Here is a 17,975-nt window from a genome sequence, read left to right as displayed (position 1 = left end):
TCTGCAAATAAGGATAACTTTACTTCTTCTTTTCCAATTTGGATGCCTTTTATTTCCTCCTCTTGTCTAATTGCAATGGCTAGTACTTCCAGTACTATGTCAAACAGGAGTGGAGAGAGTGGGCATCCCTGTCTTTTTCCTGTTCTTAGAGGGAATGGTTTTAGTTTTTGCCCATTGAGTATAATGTTGGCTGTGGGTTTATCATATATAGCTTTTATTATGTTGAGGTATGATCCTTGTACTCCCACCTTGTTAAGAGTTTTTATCAGGAAAGGGTGTTGGATTTTATCAAATGCTTTTTCTGCATCAATTGATATGACTATATGATTTTTATCTTTCAATTTGTTTATGTGATGTATCACATTTATTGATTTGCGGATATTGTACCATCCTTGCATTCCTGGAATAAATCCTACTTGGTCATGGTGTATGATCTTTGTGATGTTCTTCAGGAGACGATTTGCTAGAATTTTGTTGAGGATTTTGGCATCTATGTTCATGAGGGATCTTGGCCTGTAATTCTCTTTCATTGAGTTGTCTTTATCTGGTTTTGGTATTAGGGTGATGCTGGCTTCATAGAAGGAGTTTGGAAGTGTTCCTTCCTCTTGGATTTTTTTGAATAGTCTGAGGAGGATAGGTTTTAGTTCTTCCTTGAATGTTTGGTAAAATTCTCCTGTGAAGCCATCTGGCCCTGGGCTTTTGTTTGCTGGAAGCTTTTTGATGACTGTTTCAATTTCTTCCCAAGACACTGGTCTATTGAGATTTTTAGATTCTTCCTGATTGAGTTTTGGAAGTTTGTATTTTTCTAGGAATATGTCCATTTCCTCCAGGTTGTTCAGTTTGTTGGCATAGAGTTGTTTGTAGTATTTTGTAACAATCTGTTGTATTTCGGTGGGGTCTGTTGTTATTTCACCTCTTTCATTTCTGATTTTGTTTATTTGGGTCCTCTCTCTTTGTTTCTTGGTTAGCCTGGCTAGAGGTCCATCTATCTTGTTTATTCTTTCAAAGAACCAGCTCTTGGTTTTGTTGATCTTATGTATTGTTTTTTTGGTCTCTATGTCGTTTATCTGTGCTCTGATTTTTGATATTTCCTTCCTTCTGCTTACATTGGGCTTTTCTTGTTGCTCCTTTTCTAACTCTTTGAGTTGTAGAGTTAGATCATCTGTTACCCTTTTTTCTAGTTTTTTGCAATAGGCTTGTAAGGATATGAACTTCCCTCTCAAAACTGCTTTTGCTGTGTCCCATAGATTTTGGATTGTTGTGTTTTCATTGTCATTTGTTTCCAGGATGTTTTTAATTTCTTCCTTGATTTCTCTGGTAACCCAATCCTTGTTTAATAGCATGCTGTTTAGTCTCCATGTGTTTGATTTCTTTGGATTATTTTTATTGAAGTTAATTTCCAGTTTTATGCCATTATGGTCTGAGAAGATACTTGATATGATTTCTATCTTCTTGAATTTGAAGAGACTTTGCCTATGTCCCAAAATGTTGTCTATCTTTGAGAATGTCCCATGTGCACTTGAGAAGAATGTATATTCTGTGGCTTTGGGGTGCAGTGTTCTGAAGATGTCAATTAATTCCATCTGGTCTAGTGAGTCATTTAGGATTGATATTTCTTTGCTGATTTTTTGTTTAGATGATTTGTCCAAGGGTGACAGTGGGGTATTAAAATCTCCTACTATGATTGTATTGCTATTAATCTCTCTCTTAATGTCCTCCAGCAGTTTTTTAATGTATTTGGTTGCTCCTGTATTGGGTGCATATATATTTACCAGGGTTATTTCTTCTTGTTGGATTGTTCCCTTTAGTATTATGAAATGGCCTTCATTATCTCTTATTATGTCCTTCACTCTGAGATCTAATTTGTCAGATATAAGTATTGCTACCCCAGCTTTTTTTTCATTTCCATTTGCCTGGAAAACTTTTTTCCGTCCCTTCACCCTCAGTCTGTGTGCATCTCTTTTTCTGAGGTGGGTTTCTTGTAGACAACAGATGTATGGGTCTTGTTTTCTTATCCAATCTGTTACCCTATGTCTTTTGATTGGAGCATTTAATCCATTTACATTTAAGGTTATTATTGATAGGTGCTCATTTGATGCCATTTTTATTCTATACCCGTGTCCCTTCTTCACTTCTTATTTCTTTATTTTTACAGTAGACCCTTTAGCATTTCTTGCATTGCTGGTTTGGTGGAGATAAATTCCTTCAGTCTTTTTTTGTCTGTGAAGCTCCTGATTTCCCCTTCAATTTTGATTGATAGCCTTGCTGGGTACAGTGTTCTTGGATTCAGACCCTTACTTTGCATGACTTTGTATATTTCATCCCATTCCCTTCTGGCCTGATAAGTTTCTGTTGAGAAATCAGTTGCTAGTCTGATGGGGGTTCCTTTGTATGTAACTTTCTGTCTCTCTCTGGCTGCTTTTAAGATTCTTACTTTGTCGATGTTGTTTGCCAATTTAATTATAATGTGCCTTGGAGTCTGTCTTCTGGGATTCATTTTGCTTGGGACTCTGCGAGCATCTTGGATTTGTGTGTTTTTTTTCTTCTCTATTTCAGGAAAGTTTTCTGTCATTATTTCTTGAAATACTTTTTCCATGTCTACCTCAGTTTCCTTTCTTTCTGGAACCCCTATTATTCGAATATTATTTTGTTTTGTATTGTCCCAAAGCTCCCGTAGGCTCTCCTCCTGCTTTTTAATCTTTTTTTCTAGAAGTTGCTCTAATTGGGTATTTTTTTCCATCTTATCTTCTAGCTCACTGATGCGGTCCTCTGCTTCATCTAGTCTACTCTTGATGCTTTCTATTGAGTTCTTCATGGTAGCGATGTCATTTTTCATTTCTTCTTGGTTCTTCTTCAGTTCCTCATGGTTCTTCCTCATTTCTTCTTGGCTATTGTCAAATTTCTCTTCCATTCTTTTTAGCCATCCTATGATCATCACTCTGAATTCTTGCTCTGACAGGCTGCTTGCCTCTGACTCGTTAACTTCCTTTTCTGGTGATGCCTGCTTTTCTTTCACGTGCGGACTATGTTTTTGTCTCCCCATGGCCTCTCTTTTCAGGATGTCTGGTTATGTGGTGTTCCTTCTCCTTTCTGTGGGTGACCGAAGAGCTCCCTTGAATCCACGTGTCTGCGCTGATTCGGGCTTCTCAGCTGCTCGATGGACCTCTCCGCTGGGGTTTTCCAGGCCTCAGAGAAGCTACTCCTTTCCTGGTAAGGTGGCGGAGCCCCCGAACCGCAGCCCTCAGCTCGCCGCAGCCCTCAGCTCGCCGCCACCTCTGCCACCGCGGCAGTGCTGGCCACCAGGCCAGGAAATCCTGTCCAGCGGACAGCTCCCTACCTTCCTTGAGAACTCTGCTGCCCCTCAGCTGCCAATCAACATTCCCTGAGCTGCTCAGACACTACTTTTGTCTGTTCTGGGACCAGAGTCAAAACAAGTCCAACTGTTCGGTCGCCATCTTCAAGCTCTGCCCCCCTAGGATTGCTCTTTCTTTGCTGATTTTTTGTTAAGTTGATTTGTCCAGTGGTGTTAGTAGGATATTAAAGTCTCCTACTATGACTGTATTGCTGTCAATCTCTCCCTTGATATCCTCCAAAAGTTTTTTTTTTTTTAATGTATTTGGGTGCTTCTTTATTGGATACATACCCTGTATATGTTTACCATAATTATATTTTCTTGTTGAATTGCTCCATTTAGTATTATAAAGTGGCCTTCCATATCTCTTGTTATGGCCATCATTTGAGGTCTAATTTGTCAGATGTAAGTATTGCTATCCCAGCATTTTTTCAATTTCCATTTGCCTAAAAAAAACCTTTTTCCATTCTTCACCATCAGTTCATGTGAGTTCTTTGTTCTGAGGTTGGTCTCCTGTAGGCATCAGACATATGGGTTATGTTTTCTTATCCACTAAGTTACCCTATGTTTTTTGATTGGGGCATTTAATGTTTACTTTTAAAGTTATTAATGAAATATACTTGTTTGTCACCATTTTTTATACTTTATGCTGGTGTTCCTTCTTTCCTTCCTATTTCTTCTTTTTACAGTAGATCCTTTAGCATTTCTTGCATTACTGGTTTGGTGATAATAAACTCCCTTAGTCTTTTTTTGTCTGTGAAGCTCCTGATTTCACTCTCAACTTTAATTGAGAACCTTGGTGGGTAAAATATTTGGATTCAGATCCTTGTTTTGTATGACTTTATATATTTCATTCCACTCTTTTCTGGTCTGATGTATTTTTGTTAAGAAATCAGTCAATAGTCTGATGGGAGATTCCTTGTAGGTAACTTTCTGTGTCTCTCTGGTAGCCTTTAAGATTCTTACTTTGTTGTCAATGTTTGCCAATTTAATTATAATGTGTCTTGGTGTTGGTCTTTTGAGGTTCATCTTCTTTGGGACTCTGTGAGATTCTTGGATTTGTGTGAGTGTTTTCTTCCCATTATCAGGGAAGTTTTCTGTCGTTATTTCTTCAAACAGGTTTTCTATTCCTTGCTTTGCTTCCTCTCCTTCTAGCATTCCTTTTTTAAGGATGTTGTTTAGTTTCATGTTATCCCAAAGTTCACTTAGGCTCTCCTAATATTTTGCAAGTTTTTTTCTAGATGCTGCTCTGCTTGGGTATTTTTTCCTACCTTGTCTTCTAACTCACTGATGTGGTCCTCTGCTTCTTCTAGGCTACTGTTGATGCTTTCTATTGAGTTCTTTATTGCAGTGAAGTCATTGTTCATTTATTCTTGGTTCTTCTTCATTTCCTCTTGGTTCTTACACATATTGTTGAATTTGTCTTCCAACATTTTCTGTGTCTTTATAACCATTGCCCTGAATTCCTTCTCGGACATATTGCTTGCCTCCATTTTGTTTACATCCTTTTCCAGTGATTCCTCATTTTCTTTTGTATGTGGGCTGTTTCTTTGTCTCCCCATGATTGCTCCTCTCAGGGTGTCTCGTTATGTAGCTCTCTCCTGTGTTGACTTTCGGTAGGTGATATTTGAACTTTCCATCCATGTATTGCATCGCCAGCTGTGTTTAATTTGCCAGTTTCAGGGTGTTGTTTGATCCAGCTGTTTCTTCTTTCTGCTCTGTGAGAAGGCAGAAAAGGACCCATTTGTGCATTCAGCACTGCTTTGTCTCACCTTGGACAGACTTTTTAGGCAGTTGGGGAGACTGAAGTCCCTGTGTTCTTGGGTTCCCAGCCGGGACACCTGTTCCCTGATATTTGAGGTTGTAGCATCCCTGGAGGTATCTGAGGCTTTCCCGGTAGAAGGTAAGGCTGGGCTTCCGATAACAGCCAGTGTACCCTTCAGGTTGGTGTGGTCTCTGAGGCAGAGATGACCACTCTGGGAGATATTTCAGCAGCAGTAGAGGCTGCCCAGCCAGGGGAGACTGGTCTGCCAGTCCCCAGCAGTCCTGTGGAATATAGCTGTCCCTCACTCACAAATACAGACATTCTCCACATGTCCAAGCACTCTCCTTTCATTCTCTCACTTGCACACTATCTTGCAGTAATCTTCATCTACTACCAAGATAATTAATTATTTTTGCACATTCAGTTATAAGAAATAATGCAGAAAGATTTCATATATGATTTGCCCAATTTTCTCCAATGGTAATATCTTATAAGAATACAGAGCACTTTCACAGCCAGGATATTGAGAACTACACAATGGAAATACAAAAGTGTTTCATTACCACAAGGATCCCTCGTTTTAAAACAAATAAAAACAAATCATAGTGTATATGACTTTTGGGATTGGCATTTTCAATTTGACATAATTCCCTGGAAATTCATCCAAATTGTTTTCTATATCAATAGTTTGTTTCTTTATATGACTATATAATAACTAACAATTGTTGGCAAACCACATGTCCTTTAATATCAATGGTTTGTTTATTTATAATGCAAGTAGTATTCCATGGTATTGATATGTAATAGTTTGATCAACTTTCAACTTTTGAAAGGACATCTGAGTTGTTGCCAATTTTTGGTTTTAATAAATTTGCTATGAATATTTATGTTTTATCAGGGATAAATGTCTAAGAATAATGCAATCACCAGTAGTATGGTGTGATTTTCTTTCACTTAAGAATTACTTGCAAGTTTTCAATTATTTGGTGAATCTTAGAGTACCAGAAGAAAGCCAAGTAAGACTTTTACTCTGAAAAACATCTTTATGTTATGCTCTTAATATAAACTTGTACTAAATTATACTTTAATTTCTGTAACACATGGCTATCTTCTTTTATGTTCAGAGAATATAGGTTTCATTTCCAACTAAAGAACAGACATTTTTTTCTGTAAAAAGTATAAATTTTGCATTAAATAGACCTAATTGTTGTTCACTCATTAACAATCAATAGTTTCAGAATGCTTACTCATAAAAAAAATAGAAAAGCTTAAATGAACCTTTTGATTAATAAAGTTTTCAAGTAGTTTATATGAAGGGATTTGTTCATTATTACTATTATTTTTTTTTTTACTATTCACACAAGAAAGCAAATACCTTGAGGCACTAAGCAAATAAATAGGAATTTAGTTTGTATAACAAATACATGCTGTTGTCTATTTTGGTCCTTAAAATATAAAATAAAAATGATTAATATTCTATTAAAGACAGAAAATCAAATGCCAGTTTTTAATCATTTTAATCAATTATCTAACTTTGAGATGTAGCACACTGAATTTTATTTTAAAACAGAAACTTCCACTATCTACTTTAAATATCAGAGACAAAAATATATATATTTTTTAAAATGAGAAAATATAACATAAAATTAGTAAATGTACTCTCATTAAAAAAAAAAGTAAAAATTTTCCAGCAGAATTTAATAAGAACTAGTATAAAATTTTTATCTTGGATAGTCCCTTTAGCTTGAAGTGTCTGTGTCCAAAAATGAAAGACTACTTTTATGTGAGTGCAGGACAGACTGAACTTAGGATTCTTCAGCCAAATAACACTTGAGAGGCAATATCCAAACTTCAGGGACAGTGCCTTACATTTATGGCACATAAAGGGTTAGCCAAATGATGGAAATTCATGCAGATGGCCTAATAGTAGCTACAGGGAGTGTTCTCCTGTGGCTTAATTTTGAATTGCACACATAGAACGTTGTGAATTGAGAATAAGTTTGTTATTTTGGGGAGTTTGAGGTGACATTCATTTATAAGATTTGATGGGCTGCACAAAAATTTCTGTTAAGTGGCAAAGCAAGTGAATTCCCCATTTATTATAAAACACTCATGGGTTGCAAGTTTCAATGTTAGTTAGACCTAGGTGGATGAAATAGATAGGCTTCCCAAAATTTACATTTTTTCAAAATTTGTTTTGAAGTACTTATAAGAAGTAAAGAGGATATTCCAGAGGGATGAACTAATTGAATTCTTTTTTGCTGTTTAACAATTTTATGAGTTGCTCCTTACAGACTTCTGGGTAGATAAAGAGACTGTAGCTGTATAGCAACCTACCTCTCATTATTTCTTCCCAAATGATTCAAAATTGTAGAAATGGAAAGTTCATTCTCCACCAGAGATGGGCAAACTTCTGCAAAAGGCCAGATAGTAAACATCTTTGTCTTTCTGGACTATGTGGTCCCTATTAGGCTACTCAACTCTGCCATTACAATCAGCCATAGACAATATGTAAATGAGCGGGAGTAAACATGTTACAATGAAATGTTATTTACAGTAATAACCAGTGTTGGATGAACTTTACCGTCAGGCCTTAGTTTTCTGTCTCATGTTCTAGAATGTGGTCCTTGCTCCTAAGGTGCTCCTAAGTGACTTTCCCAGTTAGAAGCCTGTGCTCTTCACTTGGGGTGAGCCCACAGACAGCATGGCCTGTAGTAGTCCTGTTGAAATCTCAGCTGAATCACTGGTAAATCAGGACTACACTTGTCCTACGTGTGTTCAGTCAGTTACTCAGCCCTGGGGAACTTCTGCCAAGATCCCAGCTCAACACAGTCCTGACCTGAGGGAGGATATTAGTCACTTCAGGTCACCTGATCTCTGCTAACAATGCTTAGGAGACAACCATATTGGGTTTAGTCACTAACTCATAATGTAGACTGAGCTAGTGCTAATTATGAACTCATTTACTGAATTTCCCTTTTTCAGAGGGATAGTTTTGAGCTGCTTGTTGTAAACAATTTCCTTACATATTTGATTCAATTATATGTTTATTTAAAGCAGGAAACATGGGCTCAAACTATTATAGTTATTCTGATAGAGCTGTAAGTAAAATTCTTTCATATTTTAATCTTGTTTTATGTGTATACACATGCATGAATACTTGCATGTTACTGTAAAGCAGCTGTGCTCTAAATTTTTCTTGTTTCTAAGTAACTTTTCTAAATATTCTGGCTTGCTTATATTTTTAGTATATCACATTTATTTCCAGATTCATGGTATTTATTTTCTTACTTTGGATACAATATGTTTCAATTTTACTTGATATTTCTATTTGAGCTCTTTTATTTTAAAATTTGTCATAATACAATAAAACAGAGGTGAATATTTTTTCCTGTATTTTAATTGCTTCTTTCAGCATATTTACATATATAAATTAAAGAAGTTTAGCAAAAGTTTCCCAGGAAATGTAAGTACTATATTTAACATTTTTATACAAGTTCTTTTTGAATAATAATTAGAAAAGCTTAATGAGAGATGAAGAAAGATTTTGGTCACTGGAAACAAATTCCCATGTTCTTTTATTGATAGAAGCAATTTGGGTTAAGATTAAAGAGAGAATGAAGTTATTTGTTTCAAGTAAGTTCACAAATCAGTATTTTAAGGATTATGAAAAGGTTAACCTTATTGAACTAATTAGGATATCCAAAAAATGTTAAGAAATTAGTCTTTCATTTCCATTTGATTGTTCAAAATCGGTGTGCTTTTATTTGTGTAAAGTAATTGCAATTTTCTTTATCGTGTCATTGAAAGCTTGTTTCACTTGCTTGTTCCTCAAGGTATAAATGAAGGGGTTCAACAAAGGGGCAACAGATGTAGTGAGCACTGATACTCCTTTGTTGATGGCCACCTCTTCTTTGGCTGAAGGCTTGATGTAGATAAAAATACAGCTACCATAGGTGATGGAAACAACAATCATGTGAGAAGAACAAGTAGAGAAAGCTTTTTTTCTTTGCTGAGCAGAAGGGAATCTTAGAATTGTCCTGACAATATAGATGTATGAAAGAATGACGCCTATGAGTGTAATAATGAATGTTAACACTGCACAGGTTATAACCATTTGTTCTATGAACCATGTATCTGTGCATGAAATCTTAAAAAGCGGAGATGCATCACAGCCAAAATGGTCAATGGCATTGGAGTCGCAGAATTCCAGCTGGAGGCCCATACAAAGCGGAGTGCTGATGATAATTAACCCAGAGATCCAGCAGCAGAGGACGAGGATGGCACAGACTCTGTTGTTCATGATGGTCATGTAATGAAGGGGCTTACAGATGGCCACATAGCGGTCATAGGACATGGCTGCCAGAAGAAAAAATTCTGTGGCCCCAAAGAGTCCAATAAAAAATATTTGACTAGCACAAGCATTATAAGTAATAGTATTGTCCCCAGTTGATATGCTGTACAGGAATCTGGGAATACAGACAGTTGTGAATGAGATTTCTAAGACAGAGAAATTTCGAAGAAAAAAATACATAGGTGTTTTAAGATGAGCATCCGTGAGTGTAAGAATGATAATGGTCAGATTTCCGGTAATGCTCAGCACATAGGTGAGAAATAAGAAGATAAAAATCAGAACTTGCAGCTGTGGGTCTTCTGTAAGTCCCAACAGGATAAATTTTGTTATCGTTGTGTGATTTCTCATTATTACCTTTGATGTTACAGGCAATCTACATGTAAAAAAGCCAGAGAAGGAGCATCTAAACAGAAGAAAGAAAATCATAAGGGAAAAATTCAAAGAAAAAGAGAACAAAAATAAGAGATTAATGAAATCAAAAGCTGATTTCTTAGAAAGGATGAATAACATTGATAAAAACTATTGTGAAATTGATCTGGAAAAACATAAAATGTATTAAAACTTAGAAATATGACACACTTTTAGGTTATACAGATATTAAAATGATCAAATAGAATATTTTGGAAAGCTCTACAAAGTAGCTTTGACAACTTAAATAAAATGATCTGTTTAAAAGAGTTAATCTACCAAAGCTAATTCAAGATAAAATATCTGACCTGTATATCTGTATATTTGTTAAAGTAAATAAATGCATATTTAAATTTTCCTGAAAAAAGAACTGTAGGTACAGATGTCTCTACTATTATTCTAACAAATTGCTCTGCTTATTGTTCTATCAAAGTTTTTTGGAAGCATTGAAAAATAAATGAAAACAATAATTCTACACAAAACCTTTCATATAATAAATTATTGAGATAAAAAATTGTAAAATTATCTGATGGGGTTTCCAATGTATATAAAAATAATATAAATAATAAACACAATAGAAAGAGGAAGATTAAATGATTTTATAGAATAATATATATTCTACATTCTACCTTCAATGGATCCAATGGTTAAATATTGATCTAAGAGGTATGTGAAATGTTCACTTGTATATTATAACTCATAGACAACAACACACATTTAATGTTAAATGTTTATATTACAAAATAAGAAATATTTTAGTCAAGTATATAATATTTAAAAATAAATTGGTACAAAAGAGTGAAATAACCCAAAACAGGAGGGAATAAAAGATAAAGACCGGAAATCAATAATTGGAAACAAAAAGGCCATAGTGAAAGTGAGTGAACCCAAAAGTTGATTCTTTAACGATTAATAATGTTGATGAACTTATAACCAGACTCATAAGCAAAACAAAACACTGGGAGAAAAGAAACACACTAGAAATATCAGAAATGAAAATTATCACCCCAGATCTTGGATATTAAAAGGATGATAAGAAGATGCTCTGAACAACTCACACAAATATTTTGGACAACTTAATTGAAACAGATGAAAATTTAAAATTCACAAACACATTCAAGTTGAGATAGACAGCCTAATAGTAAGTTCTACAACTATTAACATAACTTAAGAGTATAGTTAACAAAGCAAAATTTATAGGATTTAATACTTAAACATAAAACATCACCAATTTTACAGAATCTCTTCATGACAACTGGGGTAGAGAACATATCTCACCTTATTTTTTGAGGATTTAAAACAATTGTAAAATGAATATAAATGGAAGAGCCAAAATTAAAAGTCACATTTTCAGATCATAAAGAATGATGTGGAATTCATACTATGGATATTAAGATTTATTTTAAAGAAACCATAGTTAAATAGTATGCTGCTTAAAATAATAATGGATAGATTTCTTCAAGAAATAGAAATTATTAGCACACTTCATCTCCTTTTATAAGGCAAGTGATACCAAAATTAAAAAAAAAAGACATTGCAAAGAGAGAGAGAGAGAGAGAAGTCCTAAACAAAACCATCTATGAACATAGATTAAAATTTCAATAAAAAAAAAGGAAATAGCCTGGCTGATGTTGCTTAGTGGTTAGATGTCACCCCATGAACCAAGAGGTCCTGGGTTCAATTCCCAATTCCCAGTTAGGGCACATGCCTGCATTGTGGGCTTGGTCCCCAGTGTGTGTGTGTGTGTGTGTGTGTGTGTGTGTATGTGTGTGTGTTCAGAAAACATTGGTCAATGTGTCTCTCTTATCGATGTTACTCTCTATCCCTCTCCCTTCTTCACTCACTAAAATCAATAAAAATATGTTTAAAATTAGCAATAAAATTCAGCAATAACATTGTAAGTATAATAACTCATGAGAAGGTAACATTTATCCTAGGAGTTCAAGATTGTTTTAATATTTTAAATCAGTCAATTTTATTCACTATAATAACAGTAAAAGAGAGAAACAATATTTTCTTCTGAATAGTTCCAGGAAAAAGTTGACAAAATTCAAAATCCATTTATGCTAAAAAATCTTACAAAAAGTAAAAGTAGAGGAAAGTCTCTTACCGTGATAAAGAACACCTACTTAAAAAAACAAAACATAACTTCTGCTAATATCAAATATAAAGAAAAAAAACTTGAAACTTTCCTCTAAAATGAGCTATAAAGCGATGACTACTTCATAACTCATATTCCTAGCTAATAAAATGGAAAAAAAATGGTGACATTGTGATTAGAAATAAAGAAGTTAAATTGTTTTCCCTTGTAGAAGGCATAAGTAGGTAGATATAGAATCCCAAGTAATTAAAAAAATAACTACTTGAATAACTGAGTTTAGCAAAGACATAAGATAGATAATAAAAAAAATAATGAAATTGTATTTATGAATAGCAACAATCAGCACTTGGAATTTGAGGGTTTTTTTAAATTATTTTTTTATTTTTTATTTTTTTATTTTATTGATATTTCTCAGAAAGGAGGAAGGGAGAGAGATAGAGAGCTAGAAACGTTGATGAGAGAGAAACATTGACCAGCTGCCTCTTGCACACCCCCTACCGGGGATGTGCCCGCAACCAATGTACATGCCCTTGACTGGAATCGAACCCGGGACCTTTCAGTCCGCAGACTGACGCTCTACCACTGAGCCATATCGGCTTCGGCTGGAATTTGAGTTTTTTAAACTGCCATTTACAGCATCTTTAAATATGAAATACTTAGTGATAGATTGAACAAATTAGAATAGGAATGTAATGGAAATTACAAAAAAAGTTATATTTTGAAAAGGATAAATATGTAATTTATTGGAAAAGAATAATGCATACTGAAATAGAGTTACATTAGACAAATTGAGGGTAAACTAAGTCTTATAAATGGTGTTGCTACCATAAAATACACAACAACAACAAAAATTGGAATAGGTCATAGACTTATTTAAAAACTCTCTGTATTTTGAAAGTCTTAGAATGTGAAAGAAAAAGTCATATATTGGAAAAGTCATACATACTGGAAAATATTATCTGACAAAGATCACATTTTCACATATATGTATGAAATATAAATACAAGTAGTAAATACATATCATATGTTTACTTCAAAAATAAAAAGAAATATATCTGTATACATGTATATGTAACACACAATCCTATATAATACAAGGCTAATATGCAAATCAACCAAATGATGGAAGAACCGGTCTCTATGACATGCACTGACCACCAGGGGGCCGATGCTCAATGCAGGAGCTGCCCTTTGGTCTTCAGTACAGGAGCTGCCCCCTGGTCTGCAGCAGCACTAAGGATGTCTGACTTGGACATCCCGTTAGGGCTCCAGGACTATGAGAGGGTGCAAGCCAGGCTGAGGGACGAACCCACTGAGTGCACAACTTTTGTGCACTGGGCCTCTAGTTTACTAATAAAAGACAAACAGTCCAATAAAAAATGGCCAAAGATTTGAGCGTAAACTTCACAAAGGAAGATGCATGAATAGCAAATGTGCATAAGAAGAGATGCTCAATAACATTAGTTAATAAGGAAATAAAAACTAAAAATCTCAATAAGATATTACTAAACATGCATTAGGAGAATCCCAATTAAATGTACTAGCAAGAGCAAGTGTGGGATAACAAGGCAATTGAGATTTTTATATATTGCTAATAAAAATATAAAATAATGAAACCACTTGGAAATACAGCTTTGCAGTATTAATTTTATAACTTTTCATAAAATAAAAAATATACCTACTATTTTAAAAGAAAAAAAAACTACATATGTCCACAGAAAGACTTTATAATTACAACTTTATTCATAATAACCAAAAGTGAAATGAAATACAAGTAAACATAGGGAATAAGTAAACACATTGTGATATATTCATACACAGAATGCTATGTAGCAATAAAAAGAATTAAAATTCATGTGTGAAACATGGATAAATTATAAAATAGTATCTCAAGAAAAATATATACACAATAAAGACAAAGTGCTATAAAATTTAATTTATATCCAATTCTAGATAAAGCAATCTATTATGAGGGATTAAGGAGCGCAAACGTTTTTTATATATCTTGATTTCATTTCGATTTTAAGGATGTATATAGACATTTTTCAAAACCCATTGGAATGCTATACTTAAAACACAAGCCTTTTATTGTATGTATGTTGCACTTTAATAAAATTGATTTAAACAAGACGTCGTGGAATGGGAGAAGATACCTGCATTTATAAGACACTACTACAAATTAAAAAGAAAATAAAACTTAACCTAATAATAATAATTAGATACATTTCTTCACAAAAGAATGTATCTAAAGGCCAGTGAGCATATTGAAAATGTGATGTTTAGTATTTAGGGAGAAAGAAATTAAATTTACAAGTGATATACAATCTTCAGAATAACTAACATTAAATAGGTGAGTCATACAAACTATTTTGAGAGCATGGGAACTAGAATACTAATATCTTAAAGATTAGTATATACATTCCTATAAACCCTATACAAATTTTTAAAATATATTTATTAAACTGAATGTCCAGATGTCTATAAAAAGGAAGTTACAATTCTAGATATTTACCCAGTAGAAATGTGTACATTAAATATACACATGTTTAAGAAAATTTATAGGAGTATTATTATCAATAATCTCAAGACATAGAAACCAAAATGTTCATTAATGATGGAAACAATTTTTAAATTGTGATATATTCATAAAATGGAAGAATATATCAATGAAGATAAAATAATATATCGATATTTACATGCAAGAACATGTGAAACATTCATGTTCTAACTGGACTTCCTGTCCCCTCACTGTGTCTACAATGAGCTCTGAGATACTACCTTAATTTCTTCATACTGGGTTAGATACATCTCCAATGTTTCTGTATCCCTCATCTTTATATCAGAATGGTATCATATTGCTTATTTTTTATTTGTCCCCAATTAGATGGTGATAGTCTTGAGGTCAGGACCTATCTTGTTTTCAATAGTATATTCAGATCTTATCACATTTCCTGGAATATAATAGTTTCTCTGTATAGTAATTAAACATAGATATTTATAAACAAAGACCAGGATATACGGTAGTCTTTACTTATATTTCAAGATTCTACTTGGTAGAGGTTTACTGCTGTGGTTCATCTAGAAGATACTACACTAATGTTGAAGGTGCTTTTTCCAATATAATATATCTAATACTTTTTATCATTCTTCTCTGACCCTTCAGGGCACCACTCTTTGAAAGATAAAATATAGTCACTCAGATTGTAAAAAACCCACAGGAATTTTTATTTATTTACTTTTCTAATATAGACCATATGAAAAAAGGGGGCTATAAAAAAAGTATAAGATAATGACATCTTAAGAAACATCTAGATATGAGCTAATGATTGTTTTTCTTTGTATTATATTTACCTGATCCATTTTCTAGAAAGTTCCTTAGAATTGTGGGGTTATGCTTTTCAATATTACTGGTAGTATATAGGGAAAACTACTTAGACTATAGTCCAAATAGACTAGAATTAGCATTTCTTTTAAGAATCGCTAATTGTGCCGAAACCGGTTTGGCTCAGTGGATACAGCCTCGGCTTGGGGACTGAAAGGTCCCGGGTTCGATTCCGGTCAAAGGCATGTACCTTGGTTGCGGGCATATCCCCAGTGGGGGATGTGCAAGAGGCAGCTGATCGATGACTCTCATCGATGTTTCTCTCTATCTCTCTCCCTTCCTCTCTGTACAAAATCAATAAAATATATTAAAAAAAAAAAAAAGAATCGCTAATTGTATTATTAGATGGCCATTTTCAATGAAATCTTGCTCCTGGGCTCTTCCTTTGGTCTTAGATGGATCCTATGTAACAAAAGCAGCATTCAGAGTATCTAGACACCATCCGAAAGGACGAGCATTGAGTTGTCTGCAATCGCTCAAATCGAGAAACACAAGATGGTTCTTTCCCAGAGCCCACCTTCCTTTCCTCCTTTCTTCTCTTCATGCTCTATTGGAACTTCTAGCAAAGTCCCTGCTGATCCTGGTTACTATCCCAGGATGCAAAACAACCGTTTTGTTTTTCTTATCACCTACTTCCCAGGCAGGTCTCAGAAACATCTTGATAAATTAATTATAGTGCAGGTGTAACTTAATTTTTATTTGATATGACTATATATCAAAAAGTATTTATGTTTTTAAAAAGAAAAGATTTTTTTGGATAAAATGTCAAACATAATTTCATTAAGTCAAAGCAGATGTATTTATATAATTGAGATTGTTGTGTGCACTAACAGGCATGTGTGGTGGCAATGGGGGCAATGCCAGTAAATGTTGTCTTATGTGCCCATCAAATTTGACTATTTTATTGCCCACATAAATAACATAAACCAGGCATAGAAACTTCCTCATATGTTTCCATGATTAATACTCTTGAAAAAAATGACAGTCAAAAAATGAAATTAATTTCTCATATCTTTATGAGCTAACAAAATTTTATAAAATACACCCCCCCACACACACACACTTAGAAGAGTGACAGAAAATATTTTAATTATTTTTCCAAATTTCAGAATAGAAAAACATTAATTTGAAAAATACAAACATACTTACTCTTCAGTCTCTCATTCGGGCTTCAGTTTTTGTTTTCCTCATAGATCCCTAGTGGAACTCACAGTGGAACAAGAATTAATATTAGTGATGTAGATATAACCTAGTAATGCTTTCTCACAACTTTCACTTCAAGGTAGCAGTGGAAATGCATCTACACACTGTATCAACTTTTGAATTCTTATGTCTAACACTTATTATGAATTATAATACCAGTCTAAATTAAAAAGGAACTACTATATATCTATATAATCTGACTGCTAGATAGAAGGAAAGACTAGTAAACAGGCAAAGGAAAGTGAGAAATTCTCTTTGCTTCTTGAAAAGTTGATGATTTGACCCAAGTATTTTAACACAGAGAGCCTCCCTTAAAAAGTTTCATCACAGAGATGATTGAGGATGCTTTATATGGCTAACTTATACTAGGTAATATTAACTAAGTGAAAAAAGTGTCATTGGTGGCTCTGCTTCAAAGTGAGTAATGAATGTAACATACAATTAATATGGAAAAATAAAACAAAACAAAATTAACTAATGCACTTAGGAATTGAGACTCTCTTTGGAGACCGGAAAATACATTAATAACACCAATATCTAAACATATCATCAGTGTACTTAAATCTTTACTGAAATGATGATCCAAGTAATATTTTGTTCTTATGCTCACTTTAAGTCCCATTGTGTTGATTGTTAATGACATATAGTAATTATTCACACATTAAATGTAATTTATGCTTTATTTATGAACAGAATAGTACTACCCTTTCATTGCTTTTGCAAAAAAATAAAATAAATAATTCCTTATCCTTTTCTAAGATACTTGCATATGCATGATGCTACATCTTTGCAGGTATTATATATTATAAATCCTAAGGGATGATTTGTTATTTAACAGTTAAGATATTTTATGGTGGTGTTAAACAGAAAATTTTATTTCTGTGAAGTAAACATATTTCCATTTTGTTATATTATCTCAGAATCTGTTGCGATTATTTGAGACACTACTCATCTCAATCTTGTCTATAGTTTCTATCAATAATTTTGTGACTTACTTAATTTACATTAACATCTGCATTCTATCCATTGGATTATTGTTGGCATAAGGTATAAATATATTGAATTCTCCCAAAATGATTAAGCAATTATTCAAATGACATTTAATTAAAAATAAACTAATATATTTCTACTTTAATATGTTTTTAATGATTTCAGAGAGAAATGGAAAGAGAGAGAAAGATGGAAATATCAATTATGAGAGACAATCATCATTTGGTTTCCTCCTGCACACTCCCTGTTGGGGATTGAGTCCACAATTTGGGCATATACCTGACTGGGAATCAAACCGTGACCTCCTGGTTTATTGGTGAACATTTAACTGAAACCCAAATGAGGGGTTCTGATCCTAGTTCTTTGTCTTGCGAAATCAAAAAATGAAGTCTCAGAAAAAAATGGTTAGTGGAAGCAAAG

The 17,975-nt window shown here is 33.8% G+C and overlaps 1 protein-coding gene across 1 annotated transcript; it reads right to left on the bottom strand.

Moving 5' to 3' along the window:
• Positions 1-8,880: 8,880 nt before the first annotated feature.
• Positions 8,881-9,819, bottom strand: LOC118729300 (olfactory receptor 6C2-like). Its single transcript, XM_036456734.1, has one exon. It carries the CDS (start codon positions 9,817-9,819, stop codon positions 8,881-8,883), a length of 939 nt encoding a protein of 312 aa, XP_036312627.1.
• Positions 9,820-17,975: the final 8,156 nt, after the last annotated feature.

Source organism: Pipistrellus kuhlii, unplaced genomic scaffold (assembly GCF_014108245.1).
Source record: "Pipistrellus kuhlii isolate mPipKuh1 unplaced genomic scaffold, mPipKuh1.p scaffold_m20_p_3, whole genome shotgun sequence".
Classification (NCBI taxonomy): domain Eukaryota; kingdom Metazoa; phylum Chordata; class Mammalia; order Chiroptera; family Vespertilionidae; genus Pipistrellus; species Pipistrellus kuhlii.
The sequence above is the reverse complement of the archived record's forward strand: the minus strand, read 5'-3'. Positions and strand labels throughout refer to the sequence as shown.